General features: G+C 42.3%; 1 protein-coding gene across 7 annotated transcripts in view; it reads left to right on the top strand.

Moving 5' to 3' along the window:
* DENND1A (DENN domain containing 1A) overlaps positions 1-13,721 on the top strand; it is a 363,162-nt gene that overhangs the window by 344,340 nt on the left and 5,101 nt on the right. For 5 of the 7 annotated variants that reach the window (XM_044992536.1, XM_044992539.1, XM_044992537.1 and 2 more), the window contains 2 exons: positions 3,833-4,088; positions 5,243-9,084. The exons of 1 other annotated variant lie outside the window; for it this stretch is intronic. In XM_044992536.1, coding sequence (XP_044848471.1) covers positions 3,833-4,088; positions 5,243-6,553 — 1,567 coding nt within the window. In that variant the 3' untranslated portion in view covers positions 6,554-9,084. Of the gene's footprint in view, positions 1-3,832; positions 4,089-5,242; positions 9,085-13,721 lie in introns of those variants that run through there. One more of the 7 variants, XM_044992538.1, reaches the window with a different exon arrangement.

The raw sequence follows: 13,721 nt of genomic DNA, 5'->3' as shown, positions 1-13,721 counted from the left end.
TTGCCCTTCTGCCATTCTTCTGCATCCAGGGCTACTTGTATGTTGTGAGTTGTCATGTGAGCTTCTTCTGCTTCAGTGCAGTCGTCAGCTTCCTCCAATTCCACCCTCTTATTCCCAGCATCTCTGTTCCATCCCATACCAGGTCCTCAGTGGCTCATGGAGGAGTTCCCCTCAGGTTCCTCCCAAAGCCAGAGGATTTCCAAGGCTTCTCAGTGTGCAATGTGTGACCCAAAATTACACAGGAAATAACACAAGTAGTTAGTTGATATTGCTTATTGTCTGTGCCTGTCATTGAACGCCCATTTTATTAACTTAATGTAAAGTACTTCAGAGCAAGAACTTTTGACTTTAACTCTTTATAAATTCCATTTTCAAATACAGTCCCAGAAATCATTCTTCATGATGGTAACAGCTACGGTGCTTTGGGTTTCATAAATCAATGTGCAGTTTTATTTAGTGTGTGTGTGTGTGTGTGTTAGTTATACCACATGTGTACTTATTTATCTGTAAATAGTAACTGCTGAGTTCATTCCCAAACCTCTCTAATACTTTTGAGCCAAATTTTCAAACAAAGACTCCTACAGGGGATGGCTAAATCCTGAATTTAGAGGTCCATATCAACATTTTGGATTATAAATGCCTGTTTGAGGCACCTGTGTATTGATTAGGTGGTCAGCCATAGGATTTTGAAATCATTCAAAAGCACCCACTTTTGAAAATTTGCATGTCTGTCAGTTTCCATGAATTTGGTGCACAGAATAGAATGAAACAGACCTATACAAAATATTCCCATGTCTTCAAAATTGGAATAGTCATGCAGAAAAAAGCTTACATGGGTGAAGTGCAGACTGCCCTGTAATACACACCTCTGTTTGTCATTGGCGAGCTGAACATACCTCACGGGAGGGCCTTGATCCAAGGGATTGATCCTAATGGGCCAGTCAGACCAAACCTGAACCTTCATTGAGGTCCCCCTGCCCCCCCCGAAACAAAGAAAAAGTTAATTCCTACAAAATACTGTTAATTCTTGCAACTCCATGCACTTTTGGTTGTGCCCAAAGCCTGAGGATGAGGTGTTGAAATATTGGGAGGGAGCCTGTTCTTGGACTGTTGATGACTGCTCCAAGAGCAGGAAGTGCCTGAAATCTAGACAGCGCCTGGTCTCAAGCAGTTTCCACCACTGAGATTGACGTGCAGTCAGATCTGAGTGCTTCTCCAAACCCAGCTGTCTGTGACTAACTGCAGCTGTGTGTGACTAGCCTGTGGGAAGGGGCTAACATGGTGGTGTCCAGGAGATAGTGTGCTCTCAAAGGTCACCTGATTCCTGCATAAAACACGTGAGGAAGTATTCAAAACTTGGAGTAACAAGAATATGACTGACAATTTTAGCCTGCTTTCAGATGGCCAATTAGCACCACAATGGGTTGGGAGGAACATAACGGCAGCCAGGGTAGCTGACTCTTTGAGGATTGGAGGGTGGTTCAGAGACCTCTAATAGTGGGTAAGATTACCCCATAATGACAGAGAAGGCAGGAGGACACTTAAGACCTGCCATGGGTTGGCCATCTGAGGACAGAAAGGAAGATCTTGCACTTGTACTTATGTATTTAATTCACAAAGGACCCCACCCTGCAGTATTTTTCCAATAAGATCTGATTTAAGGAGTTATGAGCAAGTTGTGTGTGAGATTAAAGATGGAAATTCTGATCACATCTATAAAGATGGTGCTTTCACATGCCTTCACTAAGGGCCTGATCCAAAGCCTACAGAAGTCAGTGGACCTCTCTCTCTTTTGGATCAGGACCTGAGTCGTTGTAACCGACACTGTGCTGCATTTCCACCCTCATAAATCCTACCTGGTTGCTCCAACTCCTCTTCATGCAAACCTGAACTTGCATTTCACAAGATGTGGTATTAATTCATTCTTTATTGCCCCTTATGAAATAGTTTTATGCTGTAGGAGAAGTCACTAGCAAGAGATATGCACTACTGGGTGCCTCTGTCTTGTGCATCTTTTCACGGCTGCACTGATGGTTGAATGCCAGTGTTTGTGTAATGGTGAATGAAGCAAGCTACACTTGGCTCATAAATGTGCATTATATAAAAAATATGGAAAGAAAGAGAAGGATTCTTCCACATTACGTTACGCACACTCCCAAATATTTTCTCTTAATCCAAAGCCTTGTTTAAATGCCACTGAGAGACTGGCTGCTAATCAAGTGCCAGTCACCACAGAAATGCATGTCAGGTCTCATTATTAATTGGATGCACATTATGCTGCTGTTCTCCCGTACGCAGAACTGATATGCAAATCTAATGGTGTTCAAGACATTTTTTTCTGCAGTACATGTGAGAAGTGTATTCTAGTAACCCAGGGGTTGGCTGTAAATGTAAAATAGATTTCCCCATCATGGACTGCAGTGTCTCTTGATAAGATGACACCAGTATAATCATTGCAACTATACACAGTACTCCCAATTACTGCAGGAAAATCCCATGAATTACATTCAGTGCTGAGTGAGCTAGAATTTAGAGAATGTAACTGTGTGCAAAACACAGGAGTATTTGCAGCTGCGCTTTTTTGTTGGGAATATCCAACTTCCTGCATAAAACAACTGGGCCTCGTTACAATATTCTACATGTGGGCCGGCTCACAGCCAGTCAGAGTGGAGAGCTAGTGTCAGATAATTCATGTTCAAATACAGCTCTGCTCAGTGAGTTTTCAACTGCATCATCACTGCTTTCTTTTCATCTCTCCTTTTCAATACCCGTCTCCCTCCATTTAAAATCCTCCAGTCTTAAAAGTGGTCTCTTTTCTTTCCACCTCTGCTCACTGTATGTACACACTCCCTCTGTTAATGGGATTCTGTCAAAAGTAATTTGCCTCCAAAAATATAATTTTCATAAACATATAAGTAGAGAAATTGGACTGTGATATTTCTAAACTCCAGTGGGAAAAGATTTTAAAAAACCAACCAAACATTCCCCAGCAAACATTGCAGCATTGTGCTAGAGTTTTGAGAACCATTACGTGTCCCTGACTTGTATGTTTCATTTGTCCTAGCTGAGTGAAATGTAAAAAGTAAACAGCACAGATTGTGAAAAGTGAGCTTGTACTTTAAAAATTCATTAGCTATTTGTAAGATAGTGAAATTAAAATAATTGTTAATGGGGCAGTAAATGTCCTCTTAAAACTGAACTTCTCTATATCCCCTTCATTCCCCTTAATTCTACTTTATGGTTTATAAAGCTGCTAAATAATCATAACCACCTTTTCTTGATGTATTGGGAGGATTGTCAAGAAAAGAGAAGGCGATGGAATAACCATTCTTTCCTTACTGCTGCTCACAGAAGTATGTTTATTGAAGTGTTTTATTGAAAGATCAGTTAACACAATTTGGATTTAAACTGTTTTCATCATCCCAACGGAAATGCAAAAAGTCAACTAACATCATCTGTAGTGAAAGTAAATGCATATGGATGTTCTAAAGTATTGATAATCTAAGTAGTAATGATACCTAGAAGAAAATCTTGCTGTTGAAAACATGCCATCTTAAACCCACGTGGCTCCTAAATTAGGCCCAGGAGTATGTTAGTTTCAAAGTGCAACAAAAGGGAAATAAGTCTAAAATGTTCAGAATTCAACCTAATGCAATGGGCTCAAGCCAGCCCCTACAGGAGGTACCGTAAGGGTCACATGACAGGTGTATTGTATCCATGCTGAGATCACCCTTGGGGATTCACTCCCTAGTTTGAAATGTTGCACCCTTCAAAAAAGATTTGAAAGAAAATCATTCTAGATATGAGATGATAAAGCATTTTTGTCTCTTAGGCCTCAGCCATACCGGGCCCTGAAAGAGTCTGATAGTGCTGATGGAGAAGAGGTTCTCAGTCCAGAAGAAGCAGAGGAGGCTCTGCCCCCAGGCCCTTCTACGCCAGACAAGGTCACAGAAGTTAACCTCCTGGAGGACATTTTCACTAATTTAGAGGTGGAAAAACAGCCTCAACCTCTCAGCCAAGCCAAAAGCTTGGAAGACCTAAGGACCCCCAAAGAGGAGGGTGTGCTGCAATGTACTTTTGATTACCAGGTATGGGCATGATTTTATACAAGGTAAATGATAAAGAATGGAAGGGTTTCTGCAGAATTAAAGGGCCCTCCATCAGCCAGCTTTCTGGAGGAAAGAATTCTGTGTTTCAGTGTAAATGCATCCATTTCCCCATCCTGTCCCAGTGTGTCTAGAAGATTCATTTCTGAATGAGAGATTATGTCCATGAAGTAGAACATGGTTATAGGGCAATAGGCTTTTGTTGCAACATAAAAGCAAGGAGAAACCAAGACTTTCATTTTCAAAGCAGGAATCCCGATCCATTTACAAGGGGTTTTTCCCAGAATCTGCCGTATCCCCCAGCTGTAGGACACCGATATCCAGGAGGCTGGTGCTCAGCAATGCGAATACTAAGTAGCTTAGGAAGCGAAAGGGTGGTGCAGTAGTTAGGGCAGTAGCCCAAGACTTGGAAAACCCTGGTTCAAAGCTCTGCTCCACCACAGCCAGGTCTTGGACACTTTGTCTCTGTGCCTCAGTTCTCCATCGGTACATTGGGGATAATAGTCCCACAAGATAAAGCTTTGGAGGCAATCAGATATTACAGCACCGGGGGCCAGATGAGTACCTGAGATGGACAGGAGATTTCGCAGCCCCTTCATTTCTGAGTTGCTTGAATTTTGGCCAAAAAGAGGAATCGATTTGTAAAGTCTTATCATTCTTGATGCAGCATGTTTCCTGAATAGCCTTCTTAGCAAGTGCAAAGCTAAAGGATAAACCCTTTGACATCTTTGTGCAGCACCAAGCAAAGGCATGTAGCATCATGCCTCTAATGATACTTAGTGCCTTATAGCCAGGTGGCACAGAGCATTTGCTGTATGTTAATTAAAGCTTTTGAGCCTGGTCTCCTCCACTTCCCCCGTAAGTAGATTTCACTGTATTCAGATTACATTTGGGAAATGGAAGGTGCAGGGATATGCCCAATGTCACACAACCCATCCGTGGCAGAGTTGGAATTAAAACCCAGAGGCCTGACTTCGTGTTTCCTATCTTCATCCCTAGACCAGTCTTTTCTCTGTCCCTCACCTGCAAATGCTTGTGTGCATCCTTCTCTCCGGCCCCTCCTATGCCCCCTATTGCTGAGCTGTTCACGTCTGTGCTGAGCAGGAGATGTTAATCTGTCTTGTACTTTCTGGCAGAGGATGGATCTTGGTGAATCTGAGAGAAGCAGGATTGTGCCAGCAATGAAACTCTCTCATCCCTACAACAAGCTGTGGAGTATGGGTCACGATGACATGGCTATTCCTACCAAATATTCCCAAAGCTCACCAGAGAGGCCCCTGACTTCTTTTGGGACCATCCCATCAATCCCACGGAGACCCCGGAGCAGAGACAGCATCTCGGTGCCTGCGGAAAAGGAAGAAGGGAACACGGCTATTCAAGGGAACATCACCATCCCTAGACCACAGGGCCGAAAAACTCCTGAGCAAGGGATAGTCCCTCCACCGCCAGCACCCAGACCCACCAAACCCCAGACTCCAGCTGGGACAGCAGACGCTGTGAACGCCTACACTACGGGATGTAGCGACTTGGTTTCAGAGCTCATGCAGGAGCCCTTTGGAGCCGGGAATGTGTCCCTTGACCCAGAATTCAGACAGTCAGTAACTTATTCCCCTCACCCCTCTCAGCTTCTCTCCAGTTCTAGCAGTATTACTGAGATGCTCCAGCCAGTCAAGGTTAGTACAGAAAATGCCGGTAGTGAAAGTGACTATCTTCTTCGTCTGCTGGATCCATTAAAAACAACCAGCTGGCAAAACATGGGATCCCAGCAAGGCTCCAGCAGTATGCAGAGCTCAGCCTCTCGAAGCTCTGCTGCCAGCTTTGCTTCAGTGGTGAGCGACTTTGCATCTCCTCCGCCGGCACCATTCACCCAGCCGCTGGGATACCCTCCTTCAGCACCGCCATTTCTGCAGCCATCCCTCAATCCATTTACACAGACGGTGCCAGCAGCCCTGACAATATCGCTGGTCAGACCCCCAGGGGGGCCCTTTACCCCTCCTTTAGGCCACGCTTATTGCTCCAGCTTCATGACACCTAATTCTGGCTTTTACCAACCACAGCGACCTAAGCCAAACATTGCAGCGTTGTCCATGCCCCATCTATTTGGCCAGGCTCCGACAGCACCACAGGCTAGTTCCTTACTGCAGCAGAGCCATCACCCTTCCCCAGCCAGCTCTCTGGAGCCAGCACGTCCTTCTAAAATCAGAACATTACCAGCAGGCCATTCTGGCTCAAAGATAGCTGTCAAGCAAGGGGTGACGCTAAGTTCTAACGACCCCCCTCTGGTTCCCCCGAGGCCCGCTAAGGGCGTAGAGTCAGTGTTACTTCCCTCAAAGCCTGAGGAGACAAAAGATCCATTTGAAGATTTGTTAAAAAAGACAAAACAGGAGGTTTCAGGCACGCCAGGTAACGTAGAACAGCTCAGAAAGCAATGGGAAACCTTTGAATGATGCTCCCACCCGACCTTATTTCTTTGGGGGGTTGGATTTTTTTATTTTATTATTACTGTTATTTGGTTGGCTTGTTTTGAGCCAGCACAAAAACATGTTTCTTTATATGGAAAGTTATAGACACAGGAAACACAACTGCTCTTCTAGAATTCACATACAAGTGCTACTGACTGGAGTCCATTTTGCTGATGAACCTGCACATTGTCCCATTACCAGCTAAGGTTTCTCACTGGCATCCTAGCTGGCTTTTTGCCTGCAGTCAGTGAAAACTCCAGTGACTCTTGCACTGGCCAGAGCATTCAGGTCACTAGGGTATTATTTCCTTTTCTTTTCCCACACAGCCTTTTCAAGAAACTACTGAACCAGAAACTGCTCATTCCCTCCCTTGTAGTCTCACACAGCCTGGGACATGACACAGCACGTAGTTTTTGCTTCCTACCTGGGTGAACAGTGTTCAGATCAATTTCTTCAATTACACATATTGCTTATAATGTTTTGCTTACATATGTAGTGTGCAACAAGCTAACCAAGACTTGTGGTTTGTATTGAGTTAATCCACTGGGCTTAAATTGAGTTTGTTTAATAGCCTGTCTAGCAATATATACACGTGACTAATTACACAATTTTATCAGCTTTTGTTGTAGGTTTTGTTCGTTTTTTTTACACTCACCCCACTACCACCCCCCACAGAGCAGGGACTTCTTCAGTACAAAACCCATCCAAGTCCCAGTTACAGCAAAACTGCAGCACAGAGCAAAGCATCTTGCAGCTCAGGGCTCGATCCTCTATCTCCCATGGGAAACTGGAAGCACCAGCAATTTAGTTTTTCGACAAAGACATCGGAAAATGTCTTTTGATGGGGTCCTTAAACTATATCCTAGTTAACCTGTAAGTGTATGTTAATAGTATGTATACATGTTCTAGATGGCAGTATTTGAACTGGATGTATTAGTATCTTATTTTATTACAAAAAAGAGAACAAAAATCAGGGCATAAGTATTCCCAGCTCTCGAGGTCTCCGAGCCAAACCGTAGTACACTGACCAGGAGGCCTGGTAAAGCCACAGGATGTGTCTGTACACAGAAATCACAACCTATACATATTGCTGAGTCAGTGAGATAACATGAGAGTGTTAATAGGTGACAGCTGCCTCTCATTGCTGTATTTTTGGAAGCACTAAGTGCCACCTTGGTGCAGCTGAGATCTTATCACCGGGTACAGGGCTCAGCCTCCCTCATTCATCCTGTCTGAAAAGTCATGAACTTTGTTCCTACTTTTCCTGAGTACACAAATGGAGGGTGGAGGGTTGTGGGATCATGTGATGTACTATAAAGCAATGAACATGTTTATTGATTTGCATTTTGCAAGACATTTCTCTCTGGCCACCATGACCTCAAACATTTCAATGCGTAAGGTTGGCATTTCTTATAAAAACTGCTACCTTTAAAGTGATCGTTTTTGTGTTACTTAAGTGTTGTTGGGTTTTGGTTTTTTACTTGGACACAGGTTGCTTTAAAAAAACCTACTCAAAAGTGATTTTGTCACCATTAAGTCTTTGCTTAAGTAAAAGAAGCAGTTGTGGACATCTGGGAAATTCTTGTGAGACTCTATCCAAATTCTCTGCAGTGTATTTTGTTCCTACAGTCTCCTTGGAGACTCTCTTATTCTAGTGTGTTAAAATGGCTGTCTACATTGGAGCCTGTGCAATACAAGAGAAATTTACTCTAATAACTGAATGCCAACAGTTTGGGGGAGACCCTAATGCTGCATTTGTTATATTTCTGTAGAGTACTGTTGCTTTTACAAGCCATTTGATCAGTTTTGTTTTCTTTCTTTCTTTCTTTTTTTTTTTTTTTTTTTTTGCTGGAAGACGGATGGTTTTGATATTGCCTAGTTCTGAATAGTAAAATATTTAAAATCTACAGGATTAGCTGCATTTTGTTCTAGACTATACAGAATGTGAATGTCTGAGTTACCAATTTGGTCTGGAATCTCTGAACCCCTTTAGCTGCTGAACGCTGAGTCACAAAACTTTCTCAGTTCTCATAGGTGTATACTATAAAGTGGTGTATATGAATTGCCGTTTCATTTACATATACTTCTAGTGTTTCCTTTTTAATGCTATGCACCGTGTACTGAGTATTCCTTTTCAACTAAGTGGGAAAATCCTACGGTATTTCTGTATCGTTGCGAGGTATTTTCCAGCCTTATTTAATGTTTTATTCTGTTCACCCATTGCTATAACCTATTCCAGTATGCAGTCTTCTACACTGTTCTTTTGAAATGCACAAATGCGTCTTGATTTTAAGAGGCCAATCCTGAGACACTGAAAAGTATTAAAACACTTTATCATGTTATTCACTCTTCACTTCATTTTACAGAAGGAAAAAACACTCAGGCCCACCTGAGAGAGATCTTAATAGCGGGAGCACTTTGCTAATGTTTGTCCTTTTCCTCACTTCTTGGATTGAATTTGCAAATAAGGGAATCCTTTTTGCAGGTTTAGCATAATAAAAGAATCAAACCATCAAGGGTGGTATTAATTTTGTCTCATTTAAACTGTTTAATATCTGACATGGTTTTCATTTAATAGTGGCAGATTTAAGCAAACTGTGTGGTTGGAAGAAATGTCTCAGATACTTAATGCAGGACTCAGATGTTGCTTTTTTGGTTTTAAAAGCACCTACTTTGAGCTCTGTATTAGCGAATCCGGTATGCTGGGATTGCACTCACCTAACAGCTAACACATTTTTAGCAATTTCCCAATGGCATTATACTTATCTTAGGGTATTTTCCACCGTAGTTGGCGATGTGCACGTTTGATGGGTTTTTTATTGCGTTCCTTATTTACATTTCCTCTTCTCCATTAGAACGTTCTTTTCCCTCTCATTTTAAAAGCTGCTGAGTATATGGGCCAGAGTTCAGCAATGCTCCTCCAGGTAATCAAAACTCCTGTTCTGACTTGTCCCACTGATCAAGTTAGAAGCATTTTAGGGTCTGGGATTGGATAATTTAGGTTAAAAAAAATTATTTCATTTCTGTGCGTTTCTGTCCTTGAGAAGCCTATATAAGGTGTGAGTTTATTACTTTGAATTAATCTTCACAGAAATGTCTGACATAACTATTAGAGTTGGTTGGTAGTTCTTGAGCTAATATTTTTTGTAAGTAAAATGTCCATTTGTCAAAACCAAAACTTTTTGTGAAACCTCATTTTTGACTGAACTTTGTCGGGAGGGTTTCTCAGGTCTGAGAGTGAGCGTGTGAGACCCTGCCTCAGAATACGTAATAACTCAGAGGTTAGGGCACCCATTGGGCACCCACGTGGGATGTGGGAGACCCAGGTCCAATTCCTTGCTCTCTCTGATTCAGCACCAACTGGGCCTTTTGGCTATTTTGTTCTGGTATGGTGAGCTGTGTGTGTCAATTTTTTTGTTTGTTTTCATGAAAAAAAAAAGGTGAAAGTTTTCCTTCCGGATCAGAATGGAAACAAATGTTGAAATGTTGAACGCTTTTGCAAACCAGAATTCTTGTTTTCTAGATGGCGTGAGTTGCCCTTTACACTCTCCAGACTATTGTATTCAGTATGCACCAGCTCTTCCACTGTGTTGTGTATATAGTTTTAAATGTATTTCCACCCAGCCAGGCCTTGTCGAAGCTCAGCTGTTCAGTCATCCTTAGCAACTGCCCCTTTTGGGTCACATGACATCTTATTATTTTTCAGTATCGGGGGGTAGCCCTGTTAGTCTGTATCTACAAAAACAACAAGGAGTCCGGTGACACCTTAAAGACTAACAGATTTATTTGGGCATAAGCTTTTGTGGGTAAAAAAACCCACTTCTTCAGATGCATGGAGTGAAAATTACAGAATTTTCACTCCATGCATCTGAAGAAGTGGGTTTTTTACCCATGAAAGCTTATGCCCAAATAAATCTGTTGTTATTTTTCAGTGTATCGGAACTTGTATTTGCAATAGGCAGGTGAGAATTTTGCTGCTGAGTGCCCTGGCCTCCCTGTGCTAATGTTCTATAGATGTTAATTACCTCAGAGAATTGTAGTTGCACTGCACACACTCAGCATTTTCCTGGCATGAAATGGGATTTCCAAAATTCAAACCAGAGAAGCAGAATCTGCCCAATTTTCTTTCCAAATAGAAGGGGGTAACATTCCATAAGCACAAGAGAGTGCAGGTTTTCTTTCAAGGGAAATGCACACCCCTTTAAACAGATGAAACTATCAATCAGGTCTGGTGACAGCTTGACTGAAGTGAAGTGCATGCAGTATTGTTGTTCCTTCAGCTAAGCATGTGCTATTGGAATATAGGCAGTATGGTCCCACTTCAGGAAAACATCACTCTTCATGAAAACACTCAAGCACGTGGTGCCTAAATGCATTCCTGAAGTGGGGCCCAGGCACATTCAACTCCCCAAAAAATCTGAGACACAAAGTAGGCGAGGTAATATCTTTTATTGGACCAGCTGCTGTCAGTGAGAGAAGATTTCAAGCTCCACAGAGATCGTTGGGTCTTATCTTCAGTTTCTTTCACCAACAAAAGATGGTCCAACAGGAGATATTACCACTCCCACCTTGTCTCGCTCATATCCTGGGACCAACATGGCTGACAGCTCTGAATAAAAATTTTATACAGACTAAAGTTCTCATTCCCTGAAGACTCCCCACATCAGCCCCTATAACCAAAGTGATTCCTCCTGTGCCAGGGGAACAGATTGACTAGGGTGGATAATGAAAAGAAATCTACTTGAAGTCATTTATAGTCTCCACAGTCTGTTCTGGGGTCCCTATGACTTCTACACTACAAGCTTTTCACCACCACTTTGTCAGCTTAAGCTTCTTACGTAGTATCCAGGGCCAGTATGATCCGTGTCCTTCATGCCTGTTTTTCCTGTGCAATGAACAATTTATATTATAACCGTATCTTTTCAGGTTATGCCCAGTGTTTTTTTCCTTCATCCTAAAAGTTACTATGCACGATGAAAGCAGAGATGCAGTTCAATCTGTGGCTAAGTGTACTGCCATCCACTAGGACTGAATCTGTTACAGTAGGTGTGTTCAGAAAGTGTTCACCTTTTGAAGAACAGGTAAATCTTGTTTACTGAGCCTTATACTGTTATTAATTTCAACCAACAGAGGAAATATTTAAGCACAGTGATCAGAGGGTGTGATTTTTTTTATTTGTTAATCATTAGCATAACTCCTGAAATAGAAGAAAAGCACAATGAATGGAATAGCTAGCTGTCTTGTTGATCACTGATCAAACTTTAATTTCTCAGGCACCTTGCCCAAAGGCATCTTGACTCAATGAGGCGCAAGGCAAGCCTGATCCTGCTCTGTGGTGAACGCCTTCAATTCCAATGGAAGTCCTTTAAAGTTGAGGGTGTTCAGCCCTTAGCAGATTTGGCCCTCGTTCGTTTGACTAATGAGCCATTTATTCCTTCATATCAGGCATTAGTACATTAAAAGATTGTGAAGCGCGTTGAGATCTGTTGATGAAAACCAGTATATAAGAACTAAGTGTTATTTCATTCTGAGAGAAAGAGCAGGATGTGCAATAGGCCATGTCTCGGTGGGCTGTCAGTGTGGTTGCTACTGGGGGGAAGGGTGGAGTTAATCCCCGATAGAAGTTGTGGCATGTGAGGGGTTAAGTAGTAGGATGCCACTTCTATCATAATTGTGATTTAAATGGGAAAAACAATCATGTTGTTAAAGCCTCTCCACTCACATCATTCCACAATAAGACAAAAGCTTTATGAGCTGTGAACATGGGTATGAGAGTCTCTGTTCAGTCTGGAACAGAAAATGTGGCTACAGTCTCTCATTATGGTAGAAGCAGTAACAGTCCCTACTGTTAGCTGGTGCTTCTTACCACCTCTGGGTGTGGAAACCGTTGTTTGAATCTGTGTGTCTGTTGCACAGTGAACATATTTGGACATTTTTTCAAGAGGAAGTTAGTGTCTTTCAAATCCCTGTGTAAATAACTGGAGATGAAAATATGCTCAGTATACACAGCAGTCCTGCCAAAGCTCGACTCTTTGGGTGTATGATGTGCTTTGATGCAGCTGGTATCTTACAGGGCACAGGAGTACCAGGGATGTGGATGTTTTACTGCCACTAAGCAGAGGTCAAGTGACTGTTGTTTCTGTATTTTCGTATGATGGATGTAATGTTATAAAAAAGCTACTGTCAGATTGCATGTTTGAACAATTAATTGATTACATTGAGTTCAGACTTTGTAAACCAGCTGTTGGAGATTTTTCTCTTACCGTGTAAGTCTCCTTATCCACATTAGAGTATCTTCTATTCTGTACTGGAAGCACAGAATTAGAGAATAGGCCTACGTCTCTTGGAATATGCCATCTGTTCCACTGAGTGTGGCATGTGAATTTACTCCAATAATTTAAATAAGTTTTCCAGCATTTTGCACCAATATGGTTGGCAGCTAAATAAGTGCATTTCCCAAGTGTGATTTCTTTGGATCATAGAAATTAGATCTTTCCAATCTTCTGAAAGTCAGATCCATACCTGGCCTGGTCTCACTTCTGTTTTAGAAAGATATCAAGCACTCTGACCAGAAGACTGTGTTCCATGAAATTCTTAATTTTAATGCACCAAATACTCTGGTATCTAGGTGTTTGTGTTCTTTCACTCCAGCCTATTGGGCATATCCACCAAGCATGTCACTATGGCCTGATCTGCCCAAACTCCTCCACTAACTCGTGTGTTTTCCTTATTTATTTGGTGGAAGGTCTCAGGTTCATATGTGCTAGCACTGCTCTATAGGTTAGCGATTTTTCTTTTGTTACATATTGACATTGTTTAGCACTCCCTGTACTAAACATAGTCATTCCTAAATCCACATCCAGCTATTGTACTTACGAATTCTAATCTCTGCTACTGCTGCTTTTGTACTCTGCAGTTTTACACTCTCCCAGGAAAGTCAGGTTTAGCAGTATTGGAGCTGAGCTCCTTCCAGACTGCAGGTTCAATATTCTGATGTGGGGAAAAGCTTCACAGCTCATCCTGCAGCTGTGGCAGGAGTATCACCCCCACACTCATGCTGGCCAATGGAGATCACAGGCTTGGATGGGGTTATGCTGTCTGGGACACAGCTAAACGTCTGCTCAGGTGGCACGTCTGCTCAGGTGGCTGACAG

The sequence above is a fragment of the Mauremys mutica genome, chromosome 18 (assembly GCF_020497125.1).
Source record: "Mauremys mutica isolate MM-2020 ecotype Southern chromosome 18, ASM2049712v1, whole genome shotgun sequence".
NCBI lineage: Eukaryota > Metazoa > Chordata > Testudines > Geoemydidae > Mauremys > Mauremys mutica.
Note: the sequence above shows the minus strand (reverse complement) of the source record. Positions and strands in the feature narration are given on the sequence as shown.